Here is a 14,309-nt window from a genome sequence, read left to right on the forward strand (position 1 = left end):
TGACATTCAAGGAATAAATTGCAAAAAACAACCTGGAAGTTTTTATTTTAAATATTGAACTCAACACTTACCTCAACCAATACTAAAATGAGGTAAATAGTATAATGTAACAACAAAATAATAATAAAATATCATAATTAGATGTTAGAAACCACTTAAGGTAACACCAAGGCAACTAACAATAATGAAAAAGCATTACCCTAATTGGTGCAAAGCCTGCATGCCCTATCAGAACATTTAATTCTGCATGGCTTCCTGAAAAAAACAAAACTCAAGTGCCCTATCGTAAGGGAAGTCATTGGGTTCGGGACCATTTATGGAGATTCGTAAGCAGGCTCAGGGCTCTACATTTAACTTTTGAAACCACTTGTCCTGTCGGGCAAGTTGAAAGGAAATTTACTTGTCCGAATGTGAAGTTGACTTGTCCGAAGAAAAATTTGAGAAAAAAAAACCACAAAAACTATTTGTAATAAACTAATTCCACCAGAATTACTTTAACACAATCTTTTCACTGCAGAAAAAAATTGGACTCCATCAATCATTAATTTATGAGAAATTGAAAACCAGAAAATTAAAATTATACAGTATATTTTCATTTTTAAATTATTAACTTTGAATATATATCCTCCACTGATTAATTGTTGTTGTCTAATTTTTCATTGTGGCTCCGGTATGGTATTTAATGGTTGTGATGAAAGTTGCGGTGTTTTTTAGGTTTTTGTTGCGATTACATTGCGGGAGGAAGTGAAAGTTGCGAGAAATTGTTGCGATTTTCTCTTTTTGTGATTAAAATTGAGTGATATGTTAAATATTACGTTATTACTGAAAAACTATTGATTTAAAAAAACAAAGACACTGAGAAATGGTCCTATAAACAACTTTACCAATATAAAAGATTACCAGGACTACAAAAATGCAGAAAAATAGGCTTTACTTATCCAAATGCACCTGTTGGTTCAAAAGTTAAAGTGCACAGAACCTCACAGCACAACATGAAGTTACCTTAAAATATAATATAAATGCCTCAGCTTTCATGTAAGAAAAAAAACTATTAATACTAGTACTGTGTGCAGGCAGTCTCTCCTGAAGACTAAATTAAACAATAATTATAAACTAATACAATAAATGGCTCAGGCTTCATAGAAGAAAAAAAAAACAACTGGAACAGAATCTCACAGTATGATGCTGAAGCTGCCTAAACAATGGAAAATAAAATACCATTTTGGCAAAAATGTTGGCATCCATTAATTTCTTGTATTAAGTAAAAAAATAAAGTGCACACAGTCCTTCACTGTAAACATAACACACTTTCAGTAACAGAATTTAAGCCTATATAAACACTGACTCGTACATGCTGCTTCTCTTGAACATATACACAGACGTAAGGCGGAAGGTAGTTTTCGACGTCACCTCAAGACGACACCAACGATTGGTCAAATTTGCGGGAAAGTTGCGGTGATTGGATATAATTGCAGCACCGCCCTGAATTTGCGGGGATTGGTTGAATTTGCGTTGATGTTGCAAATCGCAACATCGCGAAATCCTGGAGGGTCTGCTAAACGACCGTTTACTTTTCAGCTCAAATACACGAAGCGGTATTGGCCGGTTTCGCAAGCGGAATATTGCGCATGCGCACATCGTTCTTTCCGAAGAGAAACATCCGGCGATTCATCAAAACAATATGTCGAGTAAGATGCTTCGGAAATCATGTGAATAAACTGATAAATTTGATATGTAACCTGAATATCGGCGTATTTTGGCACTTATCCGATCGGACAAGTAACTGAGACGATGAACTTGTCCGACATAAAGGATCACTTGTCCCGGACAAGCGGACAACCGTTAATGTCGAGACCTGAGGCTGCCAGGTGTTCCCCTTGGAGCCTATTCCTGAGGTCTGTTTTAATCTATGGATAAAGTACATTTTCTTCATCATCAAAGCACTAAAAATTTCCATTACATCAAAAAAATATACAAAGGAATACTGAATTTCTATGTGCTTACCCTATTCATAGCTGAGAAATCTCGCTCGCAATTCTACTTCGCCACTAAAGCTAATAAAGATGTTTCTTAAAATATTCAGATTTTATGCTTCAGATAGCATCAACTAGGCATCCCCGCGAGTATAACAACATTTTATTTAGGCTAGTGGGAAATCCTTATTTATTGTGAATGTCAAGCCATTATTAATAACTTGCATGAATGCTGAAGCGGGATAAACGGGATAATGCAATAAGGCCGGTTCCTCGTGTCAAGCTGCTACTGTATGCATCAAAATTGGTTTGTAGCCTGACTCAGGGATGTCCGTTTCATGAAGCCAAGAAGGCTATGATAAAGCTCATCACGAGCACGACGTAGGCTACCTTTTAAAATAAGGGGTCGGAAGGCGAATTGGGAAGGCTGCGTTATTTTTAATTAGCCTAACAAGTCTACTTGCAGTCCAGGTATATGCGCAACGGCAGGCCTGTGGACACGCCTCTCCGTCTCTCTCTCTCTGTCTGTGTGCGCGCGCACGAGAAGAAAGAGCACTATGAATGAACGGAACGATACGCAACGGGATTTTTTTTTTTCAAAATCGCGAGTCTGATTGTGTGGGGATAGGAATCCATTGTGTGGCGCTGCGCCACACAATGGTCTATGTATGGGAAACCCTGAGAACGATACTGAAGACCTCAAAACTATGATATAACGGATGGACATATTTGGAATTGTGGTAAACAAGTGTTCAACAAAAAATTTATATTTTAGATTCATAAAGTAGCCAGTGTTTACCTTGATGACACTTTGTACACTATTGGTATTATCTTAACCAGCTTCATGAGGGAGTCACCCGGAATGCTTTTCAATTAATAGCTGTGCCTCGTCAAAAGTTAATTAGTGCAATTTCTTGCTGCCTTCATGTGTTTGAGATCAAATAGTAAATAATAAAAATGCAGTAAATAGCCCTATTCTGCAACTGTAGTAATCCATATTATGTTAAAGGTCTCCTTGCATCGTTTTTTCATTAATTGTGCGGTGGTCTCTAGTATGAATGAATGCCCTGTGAGCCGGTTTTGGTGAAAAAAAAAATGCTGTGGTTCTCCTGTTTCAGCCTGTTCTAGTTTGGTGGAGGAGTGGGTGGCGGGAGAACGACAGGATTTCAGCTCTTACTCATTAATATTCATGACATGTAAACTAGTGCTGTCAAGCGAGTAAAATATTTAATCGCGATTAATGTCGCGACTGTCATAGTTAACTCGCGATTAATCGCAATTTAATCGCACATTTTTGTCACATAAAAAACCATTGTAATTCTCTTATCAGCATAAAAAAGTGAATGGGCTTGCTTTATACCAATGTTTTGTTTTATTGCAAAGCATAACACATCTTGACACAGCCACTGCAAAGTGAAACCTAAGCCGAGCACCGGAGCGGGGCTAGCAAGAGAACCATGAGTGAAATGATCTACTGTTTGAGTTAGTCTCTAATCAGAGAGACAGGTTACACAGTGACGGTAGGCTTGACATGCTTGATTATAATATAAAGTACACTATTATATTAACTTTAAGTTGTTCGTTGATAAATATTGCATTGAATCTGATCTTTACTGTTTCAGCTCACTTAACACATTTTGTACTTTTACACTTTCTGCCTGTTGATGCGTCGCGCTGTCCAATCAGAGGCGGCCAAATTTGCATATTACAGGAAGGATTTCTGGGATAGCATTGAGTTTACAGTTCAGCGGGATCTGGCTTCTTTAGATGCTGTCTTCTTAAAACTGAATAAATATTTAAAAAGAGCCAAATGAGCCAGTCTTTTGAACGGCTCTTTTCAAAGAACGGATCACAAAGATGCGGATCCCATCAAAGAACCATAAATCCCATCTCTACTAGCGCGCCCTGCCCGCGCTGGTTTTTTGGGGAAGGCAGAGGACTCTGGCTGTGCGGGGCGCGGCATTACAGTCTAGCTGCTATCGGGTTTTTTTTGCAAAGTCTTTGTTCCAAGTTCCTGGGAGTTTCAAAAGCTTATGAAAAACCTACATCATGTCACATAGCGTTAATCTCGCGATTAAAAAAATTATCGCCGTTAAAATTGAGTCAAGTTAACGCGTTAATAACGCGACATTTTTGACAGCACTAATGTAAACATATTGCTTCTGATTGGCTAACAGCACTGTGACACTCCCTCCAGTGGGTTATGGGCGAGGCCATGACTACTAATTTTCGAAGTGATGCAAGTTCGTAGGGCTTTTTCTGATTCGTTCGTTTTTCCGTCTATTTTCTTTCATAAGCTAATACAGGGAATGGGGGTAGAAGAACATTTTCACATGCAGCATGCATATGCAACTCAGAGTGACCTATAGTATTTCAAAAAGAGCCAGTATTAAACGGTTTGTCGTGGAATGACACCTTTTAAGAACTGCTCAACTAAATAAAGAGAAATGCCATCCTTTATTACTTTAAGACACAAAGTGAATTTTAATTCATTAAAATAAAGAGAAAACACTGTGTTAGGTGTGTCCAAACCTGGTATTGTATACATATGTTATTTACCAGCTGGGAGGTCCATATGGTGAAATACCGTGACCGAGGTCTTGAAAGTACTGAGCGAGGCCCTCTGGGCCGAGGTCAGTATTCAAGGCCGAGGTCATGGTATTTCACCATATGGACCGACCTTAACCTGGCAAATAATATTTTTTTTTCTTTACCAAATTCTAACAGAAAACGAGAGCGCCCGAAAGGGAAAACCGAGCCGAGGCAAGCCGCCATTTTGAATCCTCATTCACGGCTGTAATGCAAATGGCTTCCTCCTCGGTATACAAGTGCACTTCCATGGCAGGAAAAAAACTACATTTTGCCGCCCATGTAGTCCCCTATTTATACAAATAGGAGTCATTCAGGATTCAGCCATGTTTTTGCTCGGTGTTAGCGAGTTAGAGGTTTTAGCTTTCTCCTGAAATGTTTTCTTTTATTTCTTCTTCCTCAGGGTAGTAAAACTCGCTTTCGCTGTGAACACTGTCGTTATCACCATCCATGCTGAGAAATGCTGGCAAAAATGTATAAGGTTTTTGATAATCTTATAAATAAATCTCATAAAAAAAGATAAATGTTGACAAAAAATGCTACGATGTTTGCTGCTGTTGTGAACAAGCGAGTCGCCAGAGGTCCGTAACTGGGGTCCGTACCCGCCAGCCAATCAGAGCGCAGGATTTGGACCGCGAAAAAAAAAAAGATTATGATCAGGGGTTTTTTTTTCTCTCTTTATGGTTTTATGAAATCCATGAGCAAGGATCTAATACCTACTTTGATGTTCTTGCTTATCGGTCTGTATAGCTGCACAAAACGTGTTCTCTCAGTCTTGGACTTTGCAATACAGGTAGTCATTGACTTACGACTGCGTTTGGTTACGACTGACCGGTCGTAAACCGATCTGGTCGTAAGTCGGCCTATGTTAAATGAACGTAAGTATATTGTGATGTGTAATGATATTGTAATCATCTTAAAGTCTTATTTTATCAACATTTTCTTATTTCAGTACCTTGGCTCATTATTTGGTTTAAGTCAAACACCGCATACTACACTGCGTACAGTACAAGTCGTTTAATATGTGCAAAACAAAAAATATGAAATACAGGTGTGAAAAATAGAAAATATTTTAGTTTGAAACATACCAAAATACAAATGTAAAACATAGCAAAATACAAAATTTAGTGACCGCTGGCATCACTGGTGCTTGGCTGTGGGTCGTCTACGTCATCATCAGCTGTTGCAGCGCTCGGGCTGGCGGGAGGATTTGCTCGTTTCATAAACCAGGAGCTGGGGCGGAAACTGTATGACGGAGTGCGCGAGGGAGCGCGAGAGAGACTGCGCATGTGCCTGGAGCTGGGGCGGAAACTGTTGTACGCGGCGAGAGGCTGCCGGGAGCTGGGGCGGAAACTGTCGTATGCTCAGCTAGCTCAGCTGGGAAACACTTGCCAGTCATAACCAGACGGTCGTAAAGTCGATCGGTCGTAAGTCGCATAGGTCGTAAGTCGACGGCTACCTGTACAGGTATTCCCTAAGTGGAAATATGCATATTAACTTCTTGAACTAATCCATTTCAAAAGCTCTAGATGATGCAACTTGTGTAAATGATTTCGATTAAATTAATGCAAGTTAACTTTTAACCATGAGCATCAGCTGTTCAGATGTATAACTATAATTCTGCTCTATATATTATTATTTTGTCCATATTCAGCAGCTCTAATGTATCAGCATTTGAGGCAGGTCACTTTCCAGCTCATTCGATGCCCAACAGCATGTTTCATTTTTAATTTCCTTGCATTATTGTATCTCTGGTATACATTACAATTATTGATATATCTAGACCCTAAACTCTCCTTATGGTTGTGATTTTATGTCACATTTCAGTCATTATTTTGTTATCGATTAAATACAGAAGCCGATTTCACTGTTTATTTTATTACTGAATTTAATTTTAGTCATTTGCTATTTTGTCTGAGTGTTGTCACATCAGTGATGCTGGCGGAGTCCAGAACACCGGGGCTCATTTGACAGAAATTAATTAAATTGAGGAAATGTGTATAAAATAAAGCATAATGTTCATACATGTTATAGTAATATAATCAATGACTGGGTGGTATAACGTGGCTAGACGTGAAGCAGAGTTCCTTCAGGGCTGTGAAAAATTTGCGGAATTCCGCAGATTTGATTGCAAAAATGCCATTTTTGTAAATCATGTATTTTTGCCAAAAAAAAAATGTAGGCAGTGTGGGGTACTCTGCTAATGGTTGGGGACTGTAATCGCTGATGAGTACATTGTTTACTGGATGGGGGGGAATCTAACGCCAGGTGTGTCTGTATTTTACGACATCGTAGACCGTTTTATGACACCGTGCCATTTCTTACCATTTTCAGGTTACTCTTTTCAAACACATTAACAATGTAGCTTGTGATTAAGTGATCTCATCTCATCTCATTATCTCTAGCCGCTTTATCCTGTTCTACAGGGTTGCAGGCAAGCTGGAGCCTATCCCAGCTGACTACGGGCGAAAGGCGGGGTACACCCTGGACAAGTCGCCAGGTCGTCACAGGGCTGACACATAGACACAGACAACCATTCACACTCACATTCACACCTACGGTCAATTTAGAGTCACCAGTTAACCTAACCTGCATGTCTTTGGACTGTGGGGGAAACCGGCGCACCCGGAGGAAACCCACGCGGACACGGGGAGAACATGCAAACTCCGCACAGAAAGGCCCTCGCTGGCCACGGGGCTCGAACCCGGACCTTCTTGCTGTGAGGTGACAGCGCTAACCACTACACCACCGTGCCGCCCCGATTAAGTGATATGATTTTTTCGCTATGTCTGTGTCATGGAGAGACATGGTACAGAGGGAGGATGGCGATAATGACAACGTGGAAAAAAGTAGACAAGGAAAACGGTATCAAGAATCCGTGGAATTGTCAGTGGCTGGAATTTAAAGTCGGAAACTAATATCTTTATGAACACATCCGAAAGATCAAGGAACCAGGCAAGGCGTACTGCACGTTATGCCATCAGGATGTAAAATACGGATCGGGAGGAAGAACACGCTCGGTCAATCATGTGCAGGAAAGAAACGTGCAAGAAACTTTCTCAATGGTTTTACTATGGTTCTTGAAATGCCTATCAGTATTTTCAATCTTTATTTAATTCATGTAGCTAAACTGTTCTTAATTAATGTATATGTTGGTTTATGAGTAAGAAAAATTTAAGTCCTGTTCTAATTTTTCAACATTATGAAAAATACTGATGGATATGTCAAAACAAAGCTATAATCATTAAAATATGCACATTTTGAGAGTAATTTTCTCTTTCAGGAGATACTAAGAATGTTCTATTTGGTGCAAGAGTTACTTGGTTTCTGGGGCCATGTGGACTCCATACACTTAAACGCCAAAGTTAATTATTTTCTCCCAAAGTGTTTTATTCCTCTTGTACCACATTGTTGTCAAGTTGCTTGCATCCGTTTTCATTCAAGAACCTCACATCGTAAGCAGCAGCTGTAAATGGTCATTCCCTCACCAGCCTTTTTTTTTTTAATAATAAGGCAACTATAAAATACAACTTGTTACTGAATACCATAAAATCCGTTGTCAGAAAGCTTATTGATGGTTACCAAGCATTTAACACAGGAGGCTCCTTTCTCTTAATAATTACATAAACTTTTTTTTTTTGTTCAATAACAGCACTTTGTAAATCTATTTATTATTAGCTTAATATTATGCACAGCAACTGCTATATAAGTCCTTGTCTAAGAATCGATAAACTATTAGCAATTCTTATATAAAGCACATTCATATAAAGCTGTGATCTGAATTCCAGCTGGTACGACTCTCAGAGCTGCTGCTCTTTTAAAAAAAATAATAATAATAAGGATCAAAACCTTCAGCTCAGTGAGAATCTAAAATTCTAGAGTGCTGTGGTATAAATTGGCATAAAATATAGAGAGGATATTACACAGTGGTGATATGAAGTTTATCTTTGAGTGATGAATGTATATATCACGAGTGAACGAAGTGAATGAGTGAAATATTTTTCAACACAAGAAGATAAACTTCATATCTTCATGCCACTGTGTAATGTTCTTTATATTACACAGACACATCCACAAAAAATATGCAAGTTAAGCAAAATAATTTTAATTTTGAACCGGTTCACCATTTTGACAACGCACGTCAAGTCAGTGGGAAAACGCTGGGAGTAACGTCATCAGAGTGAAATATCGGGAAATATGTCCCTCAAATCCGCGATGCATTTTGTATGAAAAATACGAGTTTTTCAACATGAGAAGATAAACTGCATATTTTCAAGCCAATGTGTGAGTTTCTTTTTATTATATACAACCCCGATTCCAAAAAAGTTGGGACAAAGTACAAATTGTAAATAAAAATGGAATGCAATAATTTACAAATCTCAAAAACTGATATTGTATTCACAATAGAACATAGACAACATATCAAATGTCGAAAGTGAGACATTTTGAAATTTCATGCCAAATATTGACTCATTTGAAATTTCATGACAGCAACACATCTCAAAAAAGTTGGGACGGGGCAATAAGAGGCTGGAAAAGTTAAAGGTACAAAAAAGGAACAGCTGGAGGACCAAATTGCAACTCATTAGGTCAATTGGCAATAGGTCATTAACATGACTGGGTATAAAAAGAGCATCTTGGAGTGGCAGCGGCTCTCAGAAGTAAAGATGGGAAGAGGATCACCAATCCCCCTAATTCTGCGCCGACAAATAGTGGAGCAATATCAGAAAGGAGTTCGACAGTGTAAAATTGCAAAGAGTTTGAACATATCATCATCATCATCATCATCATCTACAGTGCATAATATCATCAAAAGATTCAGAGAATCTGGAAGAATCTCTCTGCGTAAGGGTCAAGGCCGGAAAACCATACTGGGTGCCCGTGAACTTCGGTCCCTTAGACGGCACTGCATCACATACAGGCATGCTTCTGTATTGGAAATCACAAAATGGGCTCGGGAATATTTCCAGAGAATATTATCTGTGAACACAATTCACCGTGCCATCCGCCGTTGCCAGCTAAAACTCTATAGTTCAAAGAAGAAGCCGTATCTAAACATGATCCAGAAGCGCAGACGTCTTCTCTGGGCCAAAGCTCATTTAAAATGGACTGTGGCAAAGTGGAAAACTGTTCTGTGGTCAGACGAATCAAAAATTGAAGTTCTTTATGGAAATCAGGGACGCCGTGTCATTCGGACTAAAGAGGAGAAGGATGACCCGAGTTGTTATCAGCGCTCAGTTCAGAAGCCTGCATCTCTGATGGTATGGGGTTGCATTAGTGCGTGTGGCATGGGCAGCTTACACATCTGGAAAGACACCATCAATGCTGAAAGGTATATCCAGGTTCTAGAGCAACATATGCTCCCATCCAGACGACGTCTCTTTCAGGGAAGACCTTGCATTTTCCAACATGACAATGCCAAACCACATACTGCATCACTTACAGCATCATGGCTGCGTAGAAGAAGGGTCCGGGTACTGAACTGGCCAGCCTGCAGTCCAGATCTTTCACCCATAGAAAACATTTGGCGCATCATAAAACGGAAGATACGACAAAAAAGACCTAAGACAGTTGAGCAACTAGAATCCTACATTAGACAAGAATGGGTTAACATTCCTATCCCTAAACTTGAGCAACTTGTCTCCTCAGTCCCCAGACGTTTACAGACTGTTGTAAAGAGAAAAGGGGATGTCTCACAGTGGCAAACATGGCCTTGTCCCAACTTTTTTGAGATGTGTTGTCATGAAATTTAAAATCACCTAATTTTTCTCTTTAAATGATACATTTTCTCACTTTAAACATTTGATATGTCATCTATGTTCTATTCTGAATAAAATATGGAATTTTGAAACTTCCACATCACTGCATTCCGTTTTTATTTACAATTTGTACTTTGTCTCAACTTTTTTGGAATTGGGGTTGTAGACACCTTCACAAACAATTTCACCCAAATTTATCAAAACAATTCATCAATTTCCTCACGAGTGAGGATCTTGGGGGGGGATGTACTGTGTCCCGGACGTAGTTCGTATGAAAAATATGAGTGACGTGTTTCCCAGTAAAATACTTGTGTCTATATAATATGTGATATTTCATTGTAAAGGCGATACAGTAAGAAAGCATGTTTCATTTGTTTCCCACAGCAATCACAGAGAAAAAAATAGACCCAATTTAAAAATGTCCTAATATGCAGGATATATTTTTTTTGGGGGGGGGCTAAAACAAATGATGTTGTTAAAAAGGAAATACAGTGTGTATAAATATACAATACAGGTAGTTGTCGACTTACGACCTATGCGACTTACGACCGATCGACTTTACGACCGCCTGGTTATGACTGGCAAGTGTTTCCCAGCTGAGCTAGCTGAGCATACGACAGTTTCCGCCCCAGCTCCCGGCAGCCTCTCGCTGCGTACAACAGTTTCCGCCCCAGCTCCAGGCACATGCGCAGTCTCTCTCGTGCGCCCTCGCGCACTCCGTCATACAGTTTCCGCCCCAGCTCCTGGTTTATGAAACAAGCAAATCCTCCCGCCAGCCCGAGCGCTGCAACAGCTGATGATGACATAGTCGACCCACAGCCAAGCGCCAGTGATGCCAGCGGTCACTAAGTTTTGTATTTTGCTATGTTTTACATTTGTATTTTGGTATGTTTCAAACTAAAATGTTTTCTATTTTTCACACCTGTATTTCGTATTTTTTGTTTTGCACATATTAAACGAATTGTACTGTACGCAGTGTAGTATGCAGTGTTTGACTTAAACCAAATAATGAGCCAAAGTAATGAAATAAGAAAATGTTGATAAAATAAGACTTTAAGATGATTACAATATCATTACACATCACAATATACTTGCGTTCATTTAACATAGGCCGACTTACGACCAGATCGGTTTACGACCGGTCAGTCGTAACTAAACGCAGTTGTAAGTCGATGACTGACTGACTACCTGTATATAAGGCCCTTAAAAATTGCATTTTAATCATGTATTAAAACTGAGGTCTCTGAGATTTCTGAAATTAACTCAAAGTAAAATTTATAAAGCATAAATCAAATTTGATCAAATTTCTTTTTTCCAAATAAATATTTTTGTCTTTCCACCTTTCTGACCATGTAATTATAATCAGAATGTATCAGCAAGCGTCCGCTAAATTGCTAGCGTGTTCCTGCTGTTGATCCAAATCCAGGTTAATGAATAAAGCCAGGGTGAATTTTCTTTGCGAAATTTAACTTTAACGTTTTCACGTAGAGGAGCCGATGCTTAATTCATTGCAGCCACTGTGAAGTGGGACAGCATAAGGCTCCTTTTCTTCCTCTCCCCATGTATTAAGAGCATCAATTAAGCACCTGCAAAAGTACAAAGCATGATGGGAGCTAAACACTTCCTTTCCTTTTTGTAAGAGGCAGGCCCACACAGTGCCAGAGCTGAGATTTGCACCTGGACTTCTCTGACCTGCGAGCTGCTGCGCCTTTCAGCTCTTAACACACGACCTGGCACGGCTGAACGGGCTCTCTTTTGATATCAGTGCTGGAATCAACACGATTAAGCCGCTCAATGACCAATTATCAGTGCTATTACTAATGATTAACAGTAATTATGTTTAAATTACTAGATGGGGGAGGATTAATTTATTGCAATTCTCTCCGACCTCTAATGGCTTAAGCCAAACTAGTTATTCACTCTGCATCCAAAAGGCTGTGACCGGAATGCAAAATAGTGAATTTTTTCATTTATGGCAACAAGTTAACACATCATTATCGCAAATAATGACAAATGCTGTTTTGGCTCTTCACATGGTCGCCATTTTGAAAATGTTTTCAACAAAACAGGACCCTGGGCCACAAGCTATTCGCCATTTATTGTCTGTAGTACTGGCTTTATTCACTCTTCTTTATTTTACCTGCAAAGGCTTGTGTGATTTCTTTGACCAGAAAACCTGCTGCAGTCAAACAAACCCTCTTCATGGGCTAGCACGGCAAAGTACTGTTTTGTATCGCCTAGCGGTGCATGTGGCCCGATAGGGAATCGAGTACGCAGACAGTGGGTGGCTGAGAGACCTGCAGTAGTTGATAAAATTCTGTGCGTCTTTCCAGGGCTGCTGAAGTTCTGCACAGTGGGTTTCTGTGGAATTGGAAGTCTGGTGGACTTCATACTGATATCCATGCAGGTATGTCCGAGTTATTCATGATTCTTTTTTACAACCGATAATCTGGATTGTAGTCGTAATTAAACAGCAGGGTGTTTTCTTTCAAATCATTGTATGCTTTGAACTGATTGTCCTTAATATTTATCAGATTTTACTTTGTTGTTGATGTATTTTCTGCAGTGTACTTTCGTCAGGATCATTGTCGATCTTAATCAAATCATTAGTTAAAAGAGAATAATGACAAATACTGGATTGTTTTAGCAACACTTTTTGAACAGCCTGTGTAAAAAAGGTCATCATCGGCTCATTAGGCCAAGAAAAAAATAATTGTTTGTTTCCTATTACATCTTGAAAAAAAAATAGGGTAGGTAGGTCTTTTTATTTTATTTTTTTTTTATCACACAAAATACCGGGTAGGTAGGTTTTTTTTTTAAAATAAATTTTAGGTGTGGGACAAACAGTGGCACATAGTGGGGAAGTGTCATTCTGTGACTCAACCATCCAGAACCAGGCCTAAGAAAACCAGTGAAGCTTGTGGAATACAGGATTCGGAGCCCATGGATAAAATATGGAGTGCTCGGACGCTTAAAGGAACTATAAACATAACTACAAATGTTGTTGATAGCTAACATTTTTTGAAACTCCGGCTTCCGTTTACATTCAAATGTCAGTGCCCGCAAGCCAAAATTGCTGAGCAGGCTTTCCATCGTGATATCGATACCGCCGTTAGCCTGGGCGCTGTGTGTATACTGTTTGCATGACTCGTCCAGCGGAGGATGATGATGTTCGTAGAGTTCTTTTACAGTTGAAAACTTATAAAATGAACTTATTGTCTTACAATCTTCCGTGTGGTCGCAACCGATCACGATAATCGAGAACACTTCGTTGGCCGCCATGATGCCTAGCGTTGTGTACAACACAAGCCGGAGTTTCCCGGAAAGAGGTCATGACGTCAGATTGAGGCCGTGAGAAATCAATGAGTGTTTCTTGTCCGATATATGCGTTTTAGAATTAGTCACTTGTCAGATCGACAATATTATGCAAATCGTAATGCAGATTTTTTTTTTTTTCAAAATTTATTGTTGGTCGGCGAAAATACATTTTTTTTTTTTAAACATCTAACAAAAAAGTCTAGGGTCGGGGCATTTTTTTAAACGGTCGGTCGGGTAACCGGAAACAAACAATTATTTTTTCTTGGCCTTGTGAGGCATCCTGGCATCCTGAAATTTGCATATAAAATTCCCAGGAATTACCTTTTTTAGGCTACACTAAAAAATGGATCCAAATCATCCATTAGTGAACCAGACAGAACAAAACAAAAAGTTAGAAAATGTATATTGATTAGCTATCAATTTCCAAAAATAATTTTGGCTTAACCTTATTGGAGTATGATATGTGTAAACAGAGAAACCACTTTAAACTGTATAATCAAAAAGCCCCAATAGTGCTGTGTGTGTGTGTGTGTGTGTGTGTGTGTGTGTGTGTGTGTGTGTGTGTGTGTGTGTGTGAGAGAGAGAGAGAGTTTGTGTTTTTGTGCTTGGTAGCACCTGTGTCTCTGTGCTGTCTCCTCTGGGGGCTCGTGTTCTCAGAGAGGCTAATGAG

At 39.3% G+C, this 14,309-nt stretch overlaps 1 protein-coding gene across 1 annotated transcript in view; it reads left to right on the forward strand.

The window, feature by feature from the left end:
* tm2d1 (TM2 domain containing 1) overlaps window positions 1-14,309 on the forward strand; it is a 33,300-nt gene that overhangs the window by 3,892 nt on the left and 15,099 nt on the right. The window contains exon 5 of the mRNA XM_060941337.1: window positions 12,655-12,728. Within this exon, the coding sequence (XP_060797320.1) occupies window positions 12,655-12,728 (74 nt within the window). The remainder of the gene's footprint in view (window positions 1-12,654; window positions 12,729-14,309) is intronic.

Source organism: Neoarius graeffei, chromosome 15 (assembly GCF_027579695.1).
Source record: "Neoarius graeffei isolate fNeoGra1 chromosome 15, fNeoGra1.pri, whole genome shotgun sequence".
NCBI classification, from domain to species: domain Eukaryota; kingdom Metazoa; phylum Chordata; class Actinopteri; order Siluriformes; family Ariidae; genus Neoarius; species Neoarius graeffei.